Source organism: Canis lupus, chromosome 6 (assembly GCF_003254725.2).
Source record: "Canis lupus dingo isolate Sandy chromosome 6, ASM325472v2, whole genome shotgun sequence".
Taxonomy (NCBI): domain Eukaryota; kingdom Metazoa; phylum Chordata; class Mammalia; order Carnivora; family Canidae; genus Canis; species Canis lupus.
In genome coordinates, this window is record NC_064248.1 from 23,537,106 (window position 1) to 23,555,243 (window position 18,138).

Below are 18,138 nucleotides of genomic sequence, written 5' to 3' on the forward strand. Positions count from 1 at the left end.
AAAACAATTTTACTTTATGTTTCCAGTATGTATTTTTATTTAGTAGAAGACCTTTTCTGAGAGTATAATCTACCGTTCTATAAAAAGAGCAACTGTTTTCTTTCTTTCTCCTTTTCTGAACAATCTGGATAATGTACCTAAAAATTATCCAGAAAAGGAGAAAGAAAGAAATATAACATTTGGAAAAACAGCATATGTGAGATACTTTGTGGTTAATTCCATATCTTCAGCATTGCATGCAATAAATGCTCCATCAATCTTATGAATGAATGACTAAATGAATATTCAACTGCCTAAAAGACATATTTATCTGAATATTTAGGTATAATTAATATGGTCAATTCTGAATTAATGATCTTTCCCACGTAGTGGTTTCTCCCTTTAATTGAGCATGCACTCATGTGTATATGTATCCATTTCCTATCATATCCTCCTCTCTATTCTTACTGTGACTTCCTTTGTGCAGTCCAATACCATTCACTTCTTTATCATCATTATAGACTCCATGTTTTTAATCTTGTATCTTGACCATCTGGCTACCACGCTGATGATAGAGTGATCATTCAAGCTGGAGACTCAAGAAGTCAAAATTCTTAAAGGGCTTACCATGTCTCTGCTTAATGATTAGAATAACGTAGTGGGAATAGAGGTAAATATAGAGCTGGCTATAAATGACTCTACCATGAGTACAGAGAAGTACTTACTGAATTTAGCCACAAAAGCAGAATTATTGATTTTTATGTTACACATCCAGATTATTTTCTTGAAGCAGTAAAGGAAGTTTATTGTTCTAGTTTACATTTCATAAACATTGCCTGTCTCAGGGACCAAGGAAAGGCAGAAGATAGATGGTCAGGGGGAAACCTTAAAGAATTATCAAAAGAGGGTGCCTAAGTGGCTCAGTCAGTTAAGTGTCTTCTCAGGTTGTCATCCCAGAGTCCTGGGATCCTGTCCTGCATTGGACTCCCTGCTGGTGGGGAGTCTGCTTCTTCCTCTCCCTCTACCCCTCCTCTCTGCTTGTGTGTGCTCTCTTTCTCTTACACATGCACACTCTCTCTCAAATAAATAAATAAATAAATAAAGTCTTAAAAAAGAGTTATCAAAGCTAAAAAGGTTACTTAATCTCAATAATTTAATTCTAGATGAATACATATTAACAGGTCTGTCTTACTGGTTGATTCCTATAATAGACTGGTTAGAGCCTCTGCTATTTTGAGAAAGTTTCTTGGCATTATCATGGATAATATCTCAGAGAAATTATTCCAAAGGAGCTTGGTATAAAGCTCAGTAAAAATAACTCTTAGGAGGGGCGTCTGGGTGGCTCAGCCATTGAGTATCTGCCTTTGGCTCAGGTCGTGATCTTGGAGTCCTGGGATGGAGTCCAGCATTGGTATCCCAAGAGGGAGCCTGCTCCTCCCTCTGCCTGTGTCTCTGCCTCTCTCTCTCTGTGTCTCTCATGAATAAATAAATAAAATCTTTAAAAAAGTAACTCATAGGAAAAGGATATGAGGATATGAAGCAAAACAAAGTAAAAATTTAACACAAGGCAGCCCTGCCTACATTACCTGGGAAAGTTGTTGCTATGAATTCTTTGAACTTCTCTAGTTTACTTTTATTGTTTTCAAACTTAATCTTTGCTGTCAGACTGTATGCATTACCAAATTTGTTCTTGAGGTGCTGAGGGCTGCCCAGGCACTTGAACTTCCCCTTTACCATAATGGCCAATCTGGTACAGAGGGCCTCACATTCTTCCATGCTAGGGGGACAAAGGAGGTATGGTTAAAGAGATTCCCCTTCAGCAGGCAAATTCCGTATATCAAAACTGAGCTAGAATTATAAAGTAACAGTTGTAGTAGGAAAGCTTGGTAATGCAGATGATCACTACTAAGACCATAACTGGAAAGAGGAGATCTTAAAATTCAAAGCAGTTGATTCCTAAATAATAATAGGAACACAGTTCCTTAACTTCCTATCTTCTGTTATTTCTGGATTACTGGATTCAGCTGAGGATTCTTGGCATCAATCAAGAATCAGCCTCTACTCATAGTCCCTCCTACATAGCTCATGTACTTAGACAAGTTCACTGACTTATACTCCTGGTTCCACCTAATTCCCTCCTATACTCTTCTGACTCTCAACCAAGCTTCCCAATGGGTCATACCTGTGGGAAGTTATGATGATAGCTTTGCTTCTACACATCCATGTAATGGTGTTCCACAGCAGGCGCCTGGCTACTGGGTCTAAGCCAGTAGATGGCTCATCCAGAAAGACAACTGAAGACTCTCCCATTAGGGCAATAGCAGTATTCAGTCTACGTCTGTTTCCTTCACTTTATTGACAAAGAAGGAGAAAGTAGATGAAAAAGAAGATAAAGGTACACATGTCATTAATTCATAGGAATTAGGTCATCTATACAGAATGATGATTTGATATGACTCACAAAGCAGTAGGCCCAAGTCCAGATGCATGTATCAATTCATTTTCACTGAAATAACTTTTTTTCTTGGTAATTTATTACAGCATCATTATTGGTAAAATATTTTTGTTTTGGGGAGACAAAAACCTTAAAGAAATAGGGATGAAGGCACTTTTTTAAAAAATGAAGCTCAGAGTCTACAGCTCACATCTGCAAAAGGTTAATTTCATGTAAGTGGGATCTGCCTTATTCCTGACATCTGAACGCTGACAGGATATTAGACTGTCTCACAGTCATTACCTCTGTGTGACAGATGGATTGGGTTGAGTTTGCAGGCTTTCATTCTAAATAGTAGAAACACAAGTAGGCAGCTTAATTGCAACAGCATAATGTCTGACCTGTATATGTGGACAAAATCATCAGCATTTGCTTCCAGTTGCACTGCATACAAAAAGGTTTCCACATACTTGGAAATGTCTGGCTCAGGGACCCCTCTCAGTCTGGCATACATGATCAGTACTTCCTGACCTGTCATGTGGTTCAGCACGGGGTCATCTTGAGGACAGTAGCCAATTCTTGACCTAATCTGAATCAAGAGAGTAATCATAAGGATAGATCTAAGTCAACTATTCCACTGAGCATATAGTTTACATGAATAAGATAGAAAACCTGGTTTTCTAGCCCATGTTACTAAGAAGGTTTGATACCCAAAGAGCTCCCAACAAGTATTATCTCTTTTCCAGGTAGAATCCACTGTAGTAAGATGGAATACTAACATCTCTAACTGGAATTTTCAACACATATCCATTGTGCCCTGCTATGTACCCAAGACAGAATTTTGTTAGAGGAAATTGCCTATTTAAATATCATTGGAAAAACTCTTCTATTGAATCAATTAAAATAATATATAGGATTTTATTTCTAATAATGGTCAAGTTATTTCGATTAAGAAGTATATGATATATATCATACATATACATATGCATATATATATATGCATACATTATATGCATAAAAATACAAAATAAACAAGTCAGACCATATCAAACTAAAAAGCTTTTGCACAGCAATGGAAACTATCAATAAAATGAAAGGGCAACCTATTGAATATTTGCAAATGATGTATTTGATAAGGGGTTAATATCCAAACTACATAAGGAACTTACACAATTCAATAGCAAACAAGCAATCTTATTAAAAAATGAGTCTGAACAGCAACATTTTTCCAAAGAAGATGTCCATGACCAACAGAAACATGAAAAGGTGCTCAATATTACTAATAATCAGTGAAATACAAACAGAAACCACAATGATTTATCACCTCACACCTGTTAGAATGGCTATTATCAAAAAAAACCAAGAGATAACAAATGCTGGTGAGGATGTGGAGAAAAGGGAAGCCTGTGCATGGCCAGTGGAAATGTATATTGGTACAGCCAGTAGAGAAAAGAGTTTGAAGTTTCCTCAAAAGATTAAACATTGAACTACCATATGATCTATTAGTTCTACTTCTGGGTATTTATCTGAAGGAAATGCAAACACTAACTCAAAAAGATAACCACATAATAAAAAAGGTATCTGCTGTTCATTGCAGCATTATTTATCATAGCCAAGACATGGAAACATGAATCCAATGATGGTTGAATGTATAAAGAAATATTATATGTATATGTTGTATATTTATACAATGAAATATTATTCAGCCATAAAAATACAGAAATCCTGACATTTGTGACAACATTGATGGCTCTTTAGGGCATTATGCTATGTGAAATAAGTCAGTCAGAGAGACACAGTATGATCTCACTTATATGTAAACTTTATTTTTGTTTTAAGTATATTGTTATTTTATATTGTTCAGTTTTAATTTTTCTAGGATCTGAACATTTAGATATCGTTGTTCTTATCTACTCTTTAAAAGTTTATGGAATAGCCTCTATGAAGCCATCTGGTACTTTATCTTATTTCATTGAAGAGTGAATCTTTGACAAGTTTATTTCTGTAAAAATTTTGAAAGTTTCAGTTTTCTGTTTATTTCTTTTGACATCAGTTTTAATAATTTGTAGTTAGAAAGTTATGAGTTCCATTAAATTTTAAATTTTATTGGGATGACTGGGTAGTTCAGTTGGTCAAGTGTTTGACTCTTGGTTTTGGCTTGGGCTATGATCTCAGGGTCATGGATTCAAGCCCTGAATCAGATTCTGTGCTTGGTGTGGAGTCTGCTTGTCCCTCACCTTCCGCTCCTCCACACATCCGCTCTCTCAAATAAAATGTTAAATAAAATCTTTTTTAAAAATTTAAATTTTACTTGCATGGAATTCAAGTGCTTTGTGTTTCTTATTTCTTTTTAAAAAGTTTTTACTTAAGTTCCAGTTAGTTAACATAGAGTGTAATATTAGTTTCAGATGTATAATATAATTTCAAGTGATTCAACACTTCCATACATTACCCACTGCTCATCATAACAAGTGCACTCCTTAATCCCCATCACCCATTCCCCTACCTACCTCTCCTCTGGTAACCATCAATTTGTTCTTTATAGTTAAAGAGCCTGTCTCTCGATTTGCCTTTCTTTTTTCCCTTCCTATTCATTTTTTTTGTTTCTTAAATTCCATATATGGGTGAAATCATATGGTATTTGCTTTTCTCTGACTGACTTATTTTGCTTAGCATAATACTCTGTAGCTCCATCCATTTTGTTGCAAATGGCAAGATTTCATTCTTTATGGCTGAATAATATTCCATTGTGTACATATACCATATCTTTATCCGTTCATCATTTGATGGACACTTGGGCTGTTTCCATGACTTGGTTATTGTAGATAATGCTGCTAAGACATCACTGATTGTCAGAGAAATACAAATCAAAACTACAATGAGATATCACCTTACACCTGTCAGAATGGCTATAATCAACAATACAAGAGACAACGGGTATTGGTGAGGATGTGGAGAAAAGGGAATCCTCTTGCACTGCTGGCGGGAATACAAACTGGTGCCATCACTGAAAAACAATATGGAGGTTCCTCAAAAAATTAAAAATAAAACTACCCTACAATCCAGCAATTGCACCACTAGGTATTTACCAAAAGAACAGAAAAATACTATTTTAAAAGGATAAATGCATTCCAATGTTTATAGCAGCATTATCTTATCATTTCTTCGAAATATATTTATATCTCCTTTTTAGGGGCAGGTTTTCCATTTCTTTATTTTAACAAAGTTCTAGTTGTCTTAATTGTTGGTTAGCTGGCTTTATATTTTTAATTATTAATGTATGCACTTGTCTACATTTTTATATGTTTTCCTTCCATTCATTTTTAAAAATGTTTTTCTTTTTTATTGAAATGAGTGTATAATGTATATGTATATTATTCACCCAATAGTTAGTTATTGCATCTCATAGTTTCTTATATATAAGGTTTTCATTATTTTCTAGAAATTTTTGTAATTTGTGGGGCACCTGGGTGACTCACCTTCAGCTCAGTTTGGGATTGAGCCCTACATCAGGCTCCCTGTTTAGTGAGGGGCATCCTTCTCCATCCCCCCTCATTGTGCTCTCTCCTGCTCTCTCTCTCTTTTTAAAAAATATTTTATTTATTTTTTCATTAGAGACACACAGAGAGAGGCAGAGACATAGGCAGAGAGAGAAGCAGGCTCCCCATGGGCAGCCTGACGCGGGACTCAATCAAAGGACCCCAGGATTTTATTTATTTATTTGAGAGAGACAGCAAGAGCATGAGCAGTGGGAAGAGGGAGATGGAGAGGGAGAGAGAGACAAGCAGACGCCAAGCAGAGCAGGGAGTCTGATATGGGACTCAATCCCAGAACTTCAGGATCAAGACCTAAGCCAAAGACAGATGCTTAACTGACAGAGTCACCCAGGTGCCCCTTTAAACCTAATATTTTTGACTACAGGTGTGTTTTTAGTGATCTTTGGCTAATGAGTTTTACTATAACAATGACTTAGAATCAAGTGCCCATCAAAGAGAAAGAGTGATATATTTACTTACCTAAAAGTTTTTGCAAGATGAAAACAGTATGAGCTAAGTCACGAAGCAAACATGAAATATATTTGAAACTCATGTTGCAGAAAATGATAATATATGAAGAACTCGAGGAAATTAATAAAAGTGTCAATAATTTAAAGATGTATAAAGATTATAGATAGACATTCATAGGAAAGGAAATGTAAATGACTTTTAGACATATAAAAAGTTGGAGTGATGTCAACAAGATGGTGGAATAGGAAGCTCCTCAATTTCTCTCTTGATGGATGCACCAAATAAACAGATGCCTATGGCTCAATTCCTTTTGAGAGAAATACAGAAAAAATTAAGAGACTCCTACATATTGGGTAAGAAAATGCCCACATCAAAATGGGTAGGAAAAGCTGAGACACACTCGTTCTGTAAACCCTGCTGTTAGCATACTGCCTTAACAATTAGAAGGGAGTCCCAACTCCCAACTTCTCCTTGAGGAGTGAAAGCTTTGGCCACACATCTTTTTTTTTTTTTTTTTTTTTAACTGAAGCCTGAAGAATGGAGAGAAGTTAGCCAGTTAAGATAGGGGAAGTCATTGTGAGCTTAGTAAGTGTAGTTGCTAAGTTGGAAGTCTCACCCTATAACAAGTAAATATTTTTGTTTGTTTTAAGTTTATTTTTTAGTAATTTGTACACCCAGTGTACAACCTAGAGACCAAGAGTCACATGCTCCACCTACTGAGCCAGATAGGTGTCCAGAACCCTTAACTTCTGTGGCTGCCATCTAAGGGACCAGATCCCAAATTACCCAGCTCAGAGCTACGTGGCTTGACATTTATTTGTCCTTAGGACCACAGAAAGCAAAGATGTATTTTATTTTATTTAAAAAAGTTTGGGATCCCTGGGTGGCGCAGCGGTTTGGCGCCTGCCTTTGGCCCAGGGCGCGATCCTGGAGACCCGGGATCGAATCCCATATCAGGCTCCCGATGCATGGAGCCTGTTTCTCCCTCTGCCTGTGTCTCTGCCTCTCTCTCTCTCTCTCTGTGACTATCATAAGTAAATAAATAAAAATTAAAAAAAAAGTTTATTTTATTTTCATTTTTATTTTAATTTCAGTTAGTTAAAAAATAATTTCCGTTAGTTAACATACAGTGTTATATTAATTTCAGGTGTACAATATAGTAATTCAACAGTTCCATACATTACCTTGTGCTCATCAGGACAAGTGTACACCTTAATCCCCATCACCTATTTAACCCAACTCCCCCATCCACCTCTCCTCTGGTAACCATAAGATTGTTCTCTATAATTCAGAGTCAAGGAGGTGATTTTAAACAAGCATGTAATCATTTGCTGTGACTATACCATCAGGTTCAGTGCAGAAGGAAAAGGGGAAAACATCCAGTTCCCATATTCTCCCTATAATGGTTAGACTGAATACTTTCCCAAATGCAGATGGAGAGTTGTGCTTCCATTTGGTCTGCATTTGGGGGCTTATAGAACAGATAATTAGTTGTTTTTCAGAAGCCTGGATTAGCATGTAGGAATTTCCTGTACCTTTCTCTACGGCTTCCTCCAATGATAAAACCAAGTTTCTAGCTTCTCTGTGAAAGGAGTTTGTCTACATATATGGCACCCTGTGCTACTGGCTCTTGTGGGACTGGCTCCTAAATCATCTAACTCTGGGAGCTAATGTTTCTCAGCATTTGCTCGTCCCCCAGGACCATAGAGAACAAACACAAGCACTCCAGGCAGCTATTCCCACTGGCTAGGGACAAAGAGAACACAAAGAGAACAGGCAAAAGCACCTAGCTATGTTTCTCCCTGAAAGGGCTTAGACTGTGTATCTAACATTACAACTTTCCCAGCTGCAGTCCAAAGGTTACGCTTCTAATTATCTTGCATCTAGGAGCTAATGGGCAGGCACTTTGTAGTACTTCAGCAGCCGGAATGTGTGTGTACCTTTCCTTTGCCTTGAAAGCACTGATGAAACTTGACATAACCTAATTTCCCAGGGGCCACTAAGAACAAAGATGGCAGTTTGGACAAGCACAAAGGTTTGAGAGGCACCTGTATCTCCAGCTGGGCTGATTGGCAAGGGTTATCTCCTACTAGCTTCTACAAGGCCACTCTGTTAAGACTAGGAGAGATGGTTTCTACATAAAGTATAGAAACAAATTCAAAGAGCTAAGGGAAATGAAGGAACAGATAAATAAAAGAACAAACAAAGAATAAGTTAAATCTCCAGAAAATGACCCTAATGGGATGGAGATAAATGACTTATTTACCTGACAGAGAATTCAAAATAATGGTCATAAAGATGCTCACTGAGGTAAAGGAGAGAAGTGCATGAACAAAGTGAGAATTTCAATAAAGAGAAAATATTAAAAAGTATGAAACATAAATCATAGAGGTGAAGATTATGATAACTGGATTGAAAATTCAATAGCAGGGATCAACATCAGACCAAATGAGGTGGAAGATAAGATCAGTGAACTCAAAGACAAGCCAGTGGAAATCATCTAGAGAAGAAAAAAGAATTAAAAAGAGGGATGATACTTTAAAGGACTTATGGGATACCAGTAAGTCTACCAATATTCGCACTATGGGAGTCTCAGAAAACAAAGAAAGAGAGAAGGAGCAGAAAGTTTATTCAAAGAAGTAGTGGCCAGCTTTCCATGCTGTCCAGAGAAGAGATACTGTCATAACTTAAAGGAAAACTTTCTTTTTTTTTATTTATGGAAAACTTTCATCATGTCTGGAGACCTTGGTGTCTTGTAAATGAAGAAGAAAGGTATGGGACCAACCTTGAGTTCCAAATGGAACAGCACTTCTTTTTTTTTTTAATATATTACTAAATTTTATTCCTAGTATTTTGTGAAGAATTTTTGCATCTGCATGTGTGAAAGATGTTGGCCTTTGGCTTTCTTTCTTTCTTTCTTTCTTTTGCCTTTGTTTTTGTTCTTTTGGTTTTTTGTTTACTTATTGAGATATAATTGACATAGAACAGCACTTCTACAAAAGGAAAAGTGATAGCATCCGTATCAAAAATCTGAAGAGAACCTGAGATGTTTCTGCTAGTAGCTCATGCCATTGCTGACACTGAAAACCTGGCTGATGTGTGTCTTATCCTCCAGGAATATTGCCCAGCAAACTGTGTTGAAGTTTGCTACTGTCACTGAGAGCTTTCCCCTAAGGTCAGGAACACGACAGGGATGTCCACTCTAACTACTGTTGTTCAACATAGAAGTCCTAGCCTCAGCAATCAGATAGCAAAAAGAAATAAAAGGCATCTAAATTGTCAAGGAAGAAAGCAAACTCTCAGTCTTTGCAGATGACATGATACTCTATGTGGAAAACCCAAAGACTCCATTGAAAAATTGCTAGATCTCTATAGCAAAGAGGCAGGATATAGAATCAATGACAGAAATCAGTTGCATTTCTTTTTTTTTTCAGTTGTATTTCTATACACTAACAATGAGACAAAAAAAAGAGAAATTAAGGAACCGATCCCACTTACAATTGCATCAAAAACCATAAGGTACCTAGGAATAAACTTAACCAAAGAAGTAAAGGATCTGTACTCTAAAAACTATAGAACACTTATGAAAGAAATTGAAGAAGACACAAAGAAATGGAAAAACATTCCATGCTCATGGATTGGACCAACAAATATTGTCAAAATGTCTATTTTACCCAAAGCAATCTACACATTCAGTGCAATCTCTATCATAAAACTATGAATATTTTTTCATAGAGCTGGAACAAACAACCCTAAAATTCATATAGAACCAGAAAAGACCAAAGGGCTATTGAAAAAGAAAACCAAAGCTGGAGGCATTACAATTCTGGACTTTAAGCTGTATTACAGAGCTCCAATCATCAAGACAGTATGGTACAGGCACAAAAATAGATGCATAGATCAGTAGAACAGGATAGAGAACTCAGAAATGGGACTCTCGACTCTCTGGTTAACTAATATTTGACAAATCAGGAAAGAATATCCAATGGAAAAAAGAGTTTCTTCAACAAATGGTGTTGGGGGATGCGTGGGTGTCTCAGCAGTTAAGTGCCCACTTTCAGCTTAAGGCATGATTCTGGAGTCCTGAGATGGGAGTCCCACATCAGGTTCCCTGTATGAAGCCTGCTTCTCCCTCTGCCTATGTCTCTGCCTTTCTCTCTGTCTGTGTCTCTCATGAATAAATAAAATCTTTAAAAAATGGTGTTGGAAAAATTGGACAGTCACTTGGAGAAGAATGAAACTGGACCACTTTCTTATACCACATACTAAAATAAACTCAAAATGGCTGCAAGACCTCAATGTGAGACAGAAATCCATCAAAATCCCAGAGGAGAACACAGGCAGCAACTCTATGACTTCAGCCACAGCAGCAAAAAAGGCATGTCTTCAAAGGCAAGGAAGGCAAGGGAAACAAAAGCAAAAAATGAACTATTGGGACCTCATCAAGACACAAAGCTTTTGCATAGCAAAGGAAACATTCAACAAAACTAAAAGACAACCTACAGAAAGGGAGAAGATATTTGCAAATGATAGATAAAGGACTAATATCCAAAATCTATAAAGAACTTATTAAACTCAGGGACACCTATGTGGCTCACTGGTTGCGTATCTGCCTTCAGCTCAGGGTGTGATCCTGGAGACCCAGGGTTGAGTCCTGCATTGGGCTCCCTGCAAGAAGCCTGATTCTCCCTCTGCCGATGTCTCTGCCTTTCTATGTCTATCATGAATAAATAAAAATCTTAAAAAAAGAAATTATCAGTTGAGTTTGGATGTAAAGTTCTGTAGATATCTGTGAAATCCATCTGGTCCAGTGTATCATTTAAAGCTCTCGTTTCTTGGGAGATGTTGTGTTTAGAAGACCTATCGAGTGTAGAAAGTGCTAGATTGAAGTCACCAAGTATAAGTGTATTATTATGTATGTCTTAATTTTGGTTATTAATTTATTGATATATTTGGCAGCTTCCATATATATTGATATATGGGCATATATATTGATGATTGTTAAGTCCTCTTGTTGGATAGATCCTTTAAGTATGATATACTGTCCCTCTTCATCTCTCACTACAGTCTTCAGGGTAAATTTTAGTTTATCTGATATAAGGATGGCTACCCCTGCTTTCTTTTGAGGACCATTTGAATGGTAAATGGTTCTCCAACCTTTTATTTTCAGGCTGTAGGTGTCCTTCTGTCTAAAATGAGTCTCTTGTAGACAGCAAATAGATGGGTCCTGCTTTTTTATCCAGTCTGACACCTGCGCCTTTTGATGAGGTCATTAAGCCCATTCACATTCAGAGTTACTATTGAAAGATATGAGTTTAGTGTCGGGTGGGGGTGAATGGGTGATGGGCACTGAGAGGGGCACTTGACGGGATGAGCACTGGGTGTTATTCTGTATGTTGGCAAATTGAACACCAATAAAAAATAAATTTATTATTAAAAAAAGAAATTATCAAACTCAACATCACTCATCAGGGAAATACAAATCAAAACCATAATGAGATACCACCTCACACCAGTCAGAAATGGATAACATTAACAACTCAGGAAACAATAGATGTTGATGAAGATGTGGAGAAAGGGGAACCCTCTTACATTGTTGGTGGGAATGCATACTGTTGCACCCAGTCAGAAAACAGTATGAAGGTTCCTCAGAAAGTTAAAAATAGAATTACCTTACAACCCAGAAATTGCACTACTAAGTATTTATCTAAAGGATACAAACATAGTGAATAGAAGGGGCACCTGCACCCTAATGTTTATAGTAGCTATGTCCACAATAGCCAACATATGGAAGAAGCCCAGATGCCCATCAACAGATAAATGGATAAAGAAGATGTAGTATGTATATGTATATATAAAAGAGCTACAAAACTGACAGGTAAGTTTACAAAGTGGCAATAGTAAATCTTCTATCAGTAATGATTTTAAAAGTAAGAGAACTAAATCCCCCCTAAAAGACACAGAGTAGCTGAATGCATAAATTACCAGAATCCAACTGTTGTTATCTACAATAAACTCACATTAGATTCAAAGACACAAATAGGCTGGAAGTGAAGGAGTGGAAAAAGATATTCCATGTAAAAGGTATCAAAATATAGCAGGAATGGTAATACCAATCAGACAAAGTAAACTTTAAAGCAAAAACTATCTCTGGAAGCACGGAAGGTCATTACACAATGGTAAAAGGTTCAAATCAACAGGAATATAAAACAAATGTAAATATACATGCACCCAACATCAGAATACCTAAGTATATAAAACAAATATTAATGGAGAAATTGATAACAGACTCGGGGCAATATGGCGGAAGAATAGGGGTCCTCACTCTCCTGGTCCCACCAACTTACCTATATAACTTTCAAATCATCCTGAACACCTATGATTTACCTGAGATTTAAAGAGAGAACAGATGGAATGCTATAGAGAGAAGGGTTTTTGCTTTTAGCAAGAATCATCTAGGGTGGAATTTACTTAGGTCATGGTCGATATTTTTTATTAAGCCCGCTCATACAGCCACTCTTCACTGAGCAAAATGATAGAAGGAAGAACTCACCACAAAAGAAAGAATCAGAAACAGTACTCTCTGTCACAGACTTACAGAAATTGTATTACAATATGATGTCAGAAAGCCAATTCAGAAGCACAATTACAAAGCTACTGGTGGCTCTGGAAAAAAGCATAAAGGATTCAAGAGACTTCATGACTGCAGAATTTAGATCTAATCGGGTCAAAATTAAAAATCAATTAAATGAAATGCAATCCAAACTGGAGGTCCTAATGACGAGGGTAATGAGGTGGAAGGAAGAGTGAGCAATGTAGAAGACAAGTTGATGGCAAGGAAGGAAGCTGAGGAAAAAGGAGAAAAACAATTGAAAGACAATGAGGATACTAAATGAGAAGAACATGCAGCCAAGAATACTTTACCCAGCAAGGCTCTCATTCTGAATAGAAGGAGAGATAAAGAGCTTCCAAGATAGGTAAAAACTGAAAGAATATATGACCACCAAACCAGCTCTTCAAGAAATGTTAAGGGGGACCCTCTAAAAGAAAGAGGAAGTCCCAAAAAATAATCCACTAAAACAAGGACTGAATAGGTATTATGATGACACTAAATTCATATCTTTCAATAGTTATCTGAACGCGACTGGGCTAAATGATCCCATCTAAAGACGCAGGATAGGGACTGGATAAAAAAGCAAGACCCATCTATTTGCTGTCTACAAGAGACTCATTTTGGAACTAAGGACACCTCCAGCCTGAAAATGAAAGGTTGGCGAACCATTTAACATTCAAATGGTCCTCAAAAGAAACCTGGGGTAGCAATACTCATATCTGATAAATTAAAGTTTATCCCAAAGACTGTAGTAAGAGATGAAAAGGGACATTATATCATACTTAAAGGGTGTATCCAACAAGAGGACCTAACAATCATGAATATTTATGCCCCTAATGTGGGAGCTGCCAAGTATATCAGTTAATAACCAAAGTAAAGACATACTTAGATAATAATACACTAATAGTAGGAGACTTCAACATGGCATTTCCTGCAAATGACAGATCTTCCAAGCACAACATCACCAAAGAAACAAGGACTTTAAATGATATACTGGACCAGATGGATTTCACAGATATATACAGAACTTTCCAGCCCAACGCAACGGAATACACATTTTTCTCAGGTGCACGTGGAACCTGAATAGACCACATACTGGGTCACAAATCAGGTCTTAATACCAAAGATTGGGATTTTTCCCTGCATATTTTCAAACCACAGTGCTTTGAAACTAGAACTCAATCACAAGAAGAAATTGGGAAGAAACTGAAACACGTGGAGGTTAAAGAGCATTCTACTAAAAGACGAATGGATCAACCAGGAAATTAGAGAAGAATCAAAAAGATTCATGGAAACTAATGAGAATGAAGATACAATCGTTCAAAATCTTTGGGATACAGAGAAAGCAGTCCTAAGAGGGAAATACATCGCAATACAAGCATTCCTCAAAAAATTGGAAAAAACTCAATACACAAGCTAACCTCAAACCTAAAGAAATTGGAGAAAGAACAGCAAGTAAAACCTACACCAGGCAGAAGAGAGATAATAAAGATTGGAGCAGAACTCAATGAAATAGAGACCAGAAGAACTGTGGAACAGATCAACAAAACCAAGAGTTGGTTCTTTGAAAGAATTAGTAAGATAAACCATTAGCCAGCCTTATTAAAAAGAAAAAAGACTCAAACTAATGAAATCATGAATGAAAAAAGGAGAGACCACAACCAATATCAAGGAAATACAAACGATTTAAAAAATGTATTATGAATTGCACCCAAAAGCATAAGATACCTAGGAATAAACCTCACCAAAGAGGTAAAGGATCTATACCCTAAAAACTATAGAACACTTCTGAAAGAAATTGAGGAAGACACAAAGAGATGGAAAAATATTCCATGCTCATGGATTGGCAGAATTAATATTGTGAAAATGTCAATGTTACCCAGGGCAATTTACACGTTTAATGCAATCCCTATCAAAATACCATGGACTTTCTTCAGAGAGTTAGAACAAATTATTTTAAGATTTGTGTGGAATCAGAAAAGACCCCGAATAGCCAGGGGAATTTTAAAAAAGAAAACCATATCTGGGGGCATCACAATGCCAGATTTCAGGTTGTACTACAAAGCTGTGGTCATCAAGACAGTGTGGTACTGGCACAAAAACAGACACATAAATCAATGGAACAGAATAGAGAACCCAGAAGTGGACCCTGAACTTTATGGTCAACTAATATTCAATAAAGGAGGAAAGACTATCCATTGGAAGAAAGACAGTCTCCTCAATAAATGGTGCTGGGAAAATTGGACATCCACATGCAGAAGAATGAAACTAGACCACTCTCTTTCACCATACACAAAGATAAACTCAAAATGGATGAAAGATCTAAATGTGACACAAGATTCCATCAAAATGCTAGAGGAGAACACAGGCAACACCCTTTTTGAACTTGGCGACAGTAACTTCTTGCAAGATACATCCACGAAGGCAAAAGAAACAAAAGCAAAAATGAACTATTGGGACTTCATCAAGATAAGAAGCTTTTGCACAGCAAAGGATACAGTCAACAAAACTAAAAGACAACCTACAGAATGGGAGAAGATATTTGCAAATGACCTATCAGATAAAGGGCTAGTTTCCAAGATCTATAAAGAACTTCTTAAACTCAACACCAAAGAAACAAACAATCCAATCATGAAATGGGCAAAAGATATGAAGAGAAATCTCACAGAGGAAGACATAGACATGGCCAACATGCACATGAGAAAATGCTCTGCATCACTTGCCATCAGGGAAATACAAATCAAAACCACAATGAGATACCACCTCACACCAGTCAGAATGGGGAAAATTAACAAGGCAAGAAACCACAAATGTTGGAGAGGATGCAGAGAAAAGGGAACCCTCTTACACTGTTGGTGGGAATGTGAACTGGTGCAGCCACTCTGGAAAACTGTGTGGAGGTTCCTCAAAGAGTTAAAAATAGACCTGCCCTATGACCCAGCAATTGCACTGTTGGGGATTTACCCCAAAGATTCAGATGCAATGAAACGCCAGGACACCTGCACCCCGATGTTCCTAGCAGCAATGTCCACTATAGCCAAACTGTGGAAGGAGCCTTGGTGTCCATCGAAAGATGAATGGATAAAGAAGATGTGGTTTATGTATACAATGGAATATTACTCAGCCATTAGAAACGACAAATACCCACCATTTGCTTGGACGTGAATGGAACTGGAGGGTATTATGCTGAGTGAAGTAAGTCAATTGGAGAAGGACAAACAGTGTATGTTCTCATTCATTTGGAGAATATAAATAATAGTGAAAGGGAATATAAGGGAAGGGAGAAGAAATGTGTGGGAAATATCAGAAAGGGAGACAGAACATAAAGACTCCTAACTCTGGGAAACGAACTAGTGGTGGTGGAAGGGGAGGAGGGCGGGGGGTGGGGGTGAGTGGGTGATGGGCACTGAGGGGGGCACTTGACGGGATGAGCACTGGGTGTTATTCTGTATGTTGGTAAATTGAACACCAATAAAAATTATTTATTAAAAAAAGTATTATGAGCAGCTATATGCCAATAAATTAGGCAATCTAGAAGAAATGGATGCATTTCTGGAAGACCACAAACCACCAAAACTGGAACAGGAAGAAATAGCAAACCTGAACAGGCCAATAACCAGGGAGGAAATTGAAACAGTCATCAAAAACCTCCCAAGATACTAAAGTCCAGGGCCAGACCAGATGGCTTCCCAGGGGAATTCTATTAAACATTTAAAGAAGAAATAATACCTATTCTACTAAAGCTGTTCCGAAGGATAGAAGTGAATGCAATACTTCCAAACTCATTTTATGAGGCCAGCATCACTTTAATTCCAAAACCAGACAAAGACTCCATCAAAAAGGAGAATTATAGATCAATATTCCTGATGAACACAGATGCAAAAATTCTCAACAAGATACTAGCCAATAGGATCCAACAATACATTAAGAAGATTATTCACCATGAGCAAGTGGGATTTATCCCTGGGATGCAAGGCTGGTTCAACACTCATAAACATCAACATCATAGATCATATCAACAAGAGAAAAAACAAGAACCATCGGATCCTCTCAATATATGCAGAGAAAGCATTTGATAAAATACAGCATCCATTCCTGATCAAAACTCTTCAGAGTGTAGGGATAGAGGGAACATTCCTCAGCATCTTAAGAGCCATCTACAAAAAGCCCACAGTAAATATAATTCTCAATGGGGCAGCACTGGGAGCTTTTCCCCTAAGATCAGGAACAAGACAGGGATGTCCACTGTCACTACTGCTATTCAACATAGTACTAGAAGTCCTAGCCTCAGCAATCATACAACAAAAAGAAATAAAAGGCATTCAAATTGGCAAAGAAGAAGTCAAACTCTCCCTCTTTGCAGATGACATGATACTGTACATAGAAAACCCAAAAGAATTCACCCCAAGATTGCTAGAACTCATACAGCAATGTGGCAGCATGGCAGGATACAAAATCAATGCCCAGAAATTCAATGGCATTTCTATCCACTAATGAGACTGAAGATAGGGAAATTAAGGATTCAATCCCATTTACAATTGCACCTAAAAGCATAAGATACCTAGGAATAAACCTAACCAAAGAGGTAAAGGATCTATACCCTGAAAACTACAGAACACTTCTGAAAGAAATTGAGGAAGACACAAGGAGATGGAAAAATATTCCATGCTCATGGATTGCAAGAATTAATATTGTGAAAATGTCTATGCTACCCAGGGCAATTTACACAGTCAATGCAATCCCTACCAAAATTCCATGAATTTTTCCTCAGAGAGTTGGAACAAGTAATCTTAAGATTTGCGTGGGGATCCCTGGGTGGCGCAGCGGTTTAGCGCCCGCCTTTGGCCCAGGGCCCGATCCTGGAGACCCAGGGTCGAATCCCATGTCGGGCTCCGGTGCATGGAGCCTGCTTCTCCCTCTGCCTGTGTCTCTGCCTCTCTCTCTCTCTCTCTGTGTGACTATCATAAATAAATAAAAGTTAAAATAAAAAGATTTGCGTGGAATCAGAAAAGACTCCAAATAGCAAGACTCCAAATATCCAGGGGAATATTGAAAAAGAAACCAGGGCAGCCCAGGTGGCTCAGTGGTTTAGCATTGCCTTCAGC

The 18,138-nt window shown here is 37.5% G+C and overlaps 1 protein-coding gene across 10 annotated transcripts in view; it reads right to left on the reverse strand.

Moving 5' to 3' along the window:
• Positions 1–18,138, reverse strand: part of LOC112640266 (phospholipid-transporting ATPase ABCA3-like) — a 198,259-nt gene that overhangs the window by 17,118 nt on the left and 163,003 nt on the right. For 7 of the 10 annotated variants that reach the window (XM_049111311.1, XM_049111316.1, XM_049111315.1 and 4 more), the window contains 3 exons: positions 2,815–3,002; positions 2,162–2,329; positions 1,566–1,756 (listed from right to left, as the gene is read on the reverse strand). The exons of 1 other annotated variant lie outside the window; for it this stretch is intronic. In XM_049111311.1, the coding sequence (XP_048967268.1) occupies positions 1,566–1,756; positions 2,162–2,329; positions 2,815–3,002 (547 nt within the window). Of the gene's footprint in view, positions 1–1,565; positions 1,757–2,161; positions 2,330–2,440; positions 2,564–2,814; positions 3,003–18,138 lie in introns of those variants that run through there. 2 more of the 10 variants (XM_049111314.1, XR_007411255.1) reach the window with 2 other exon arrangements.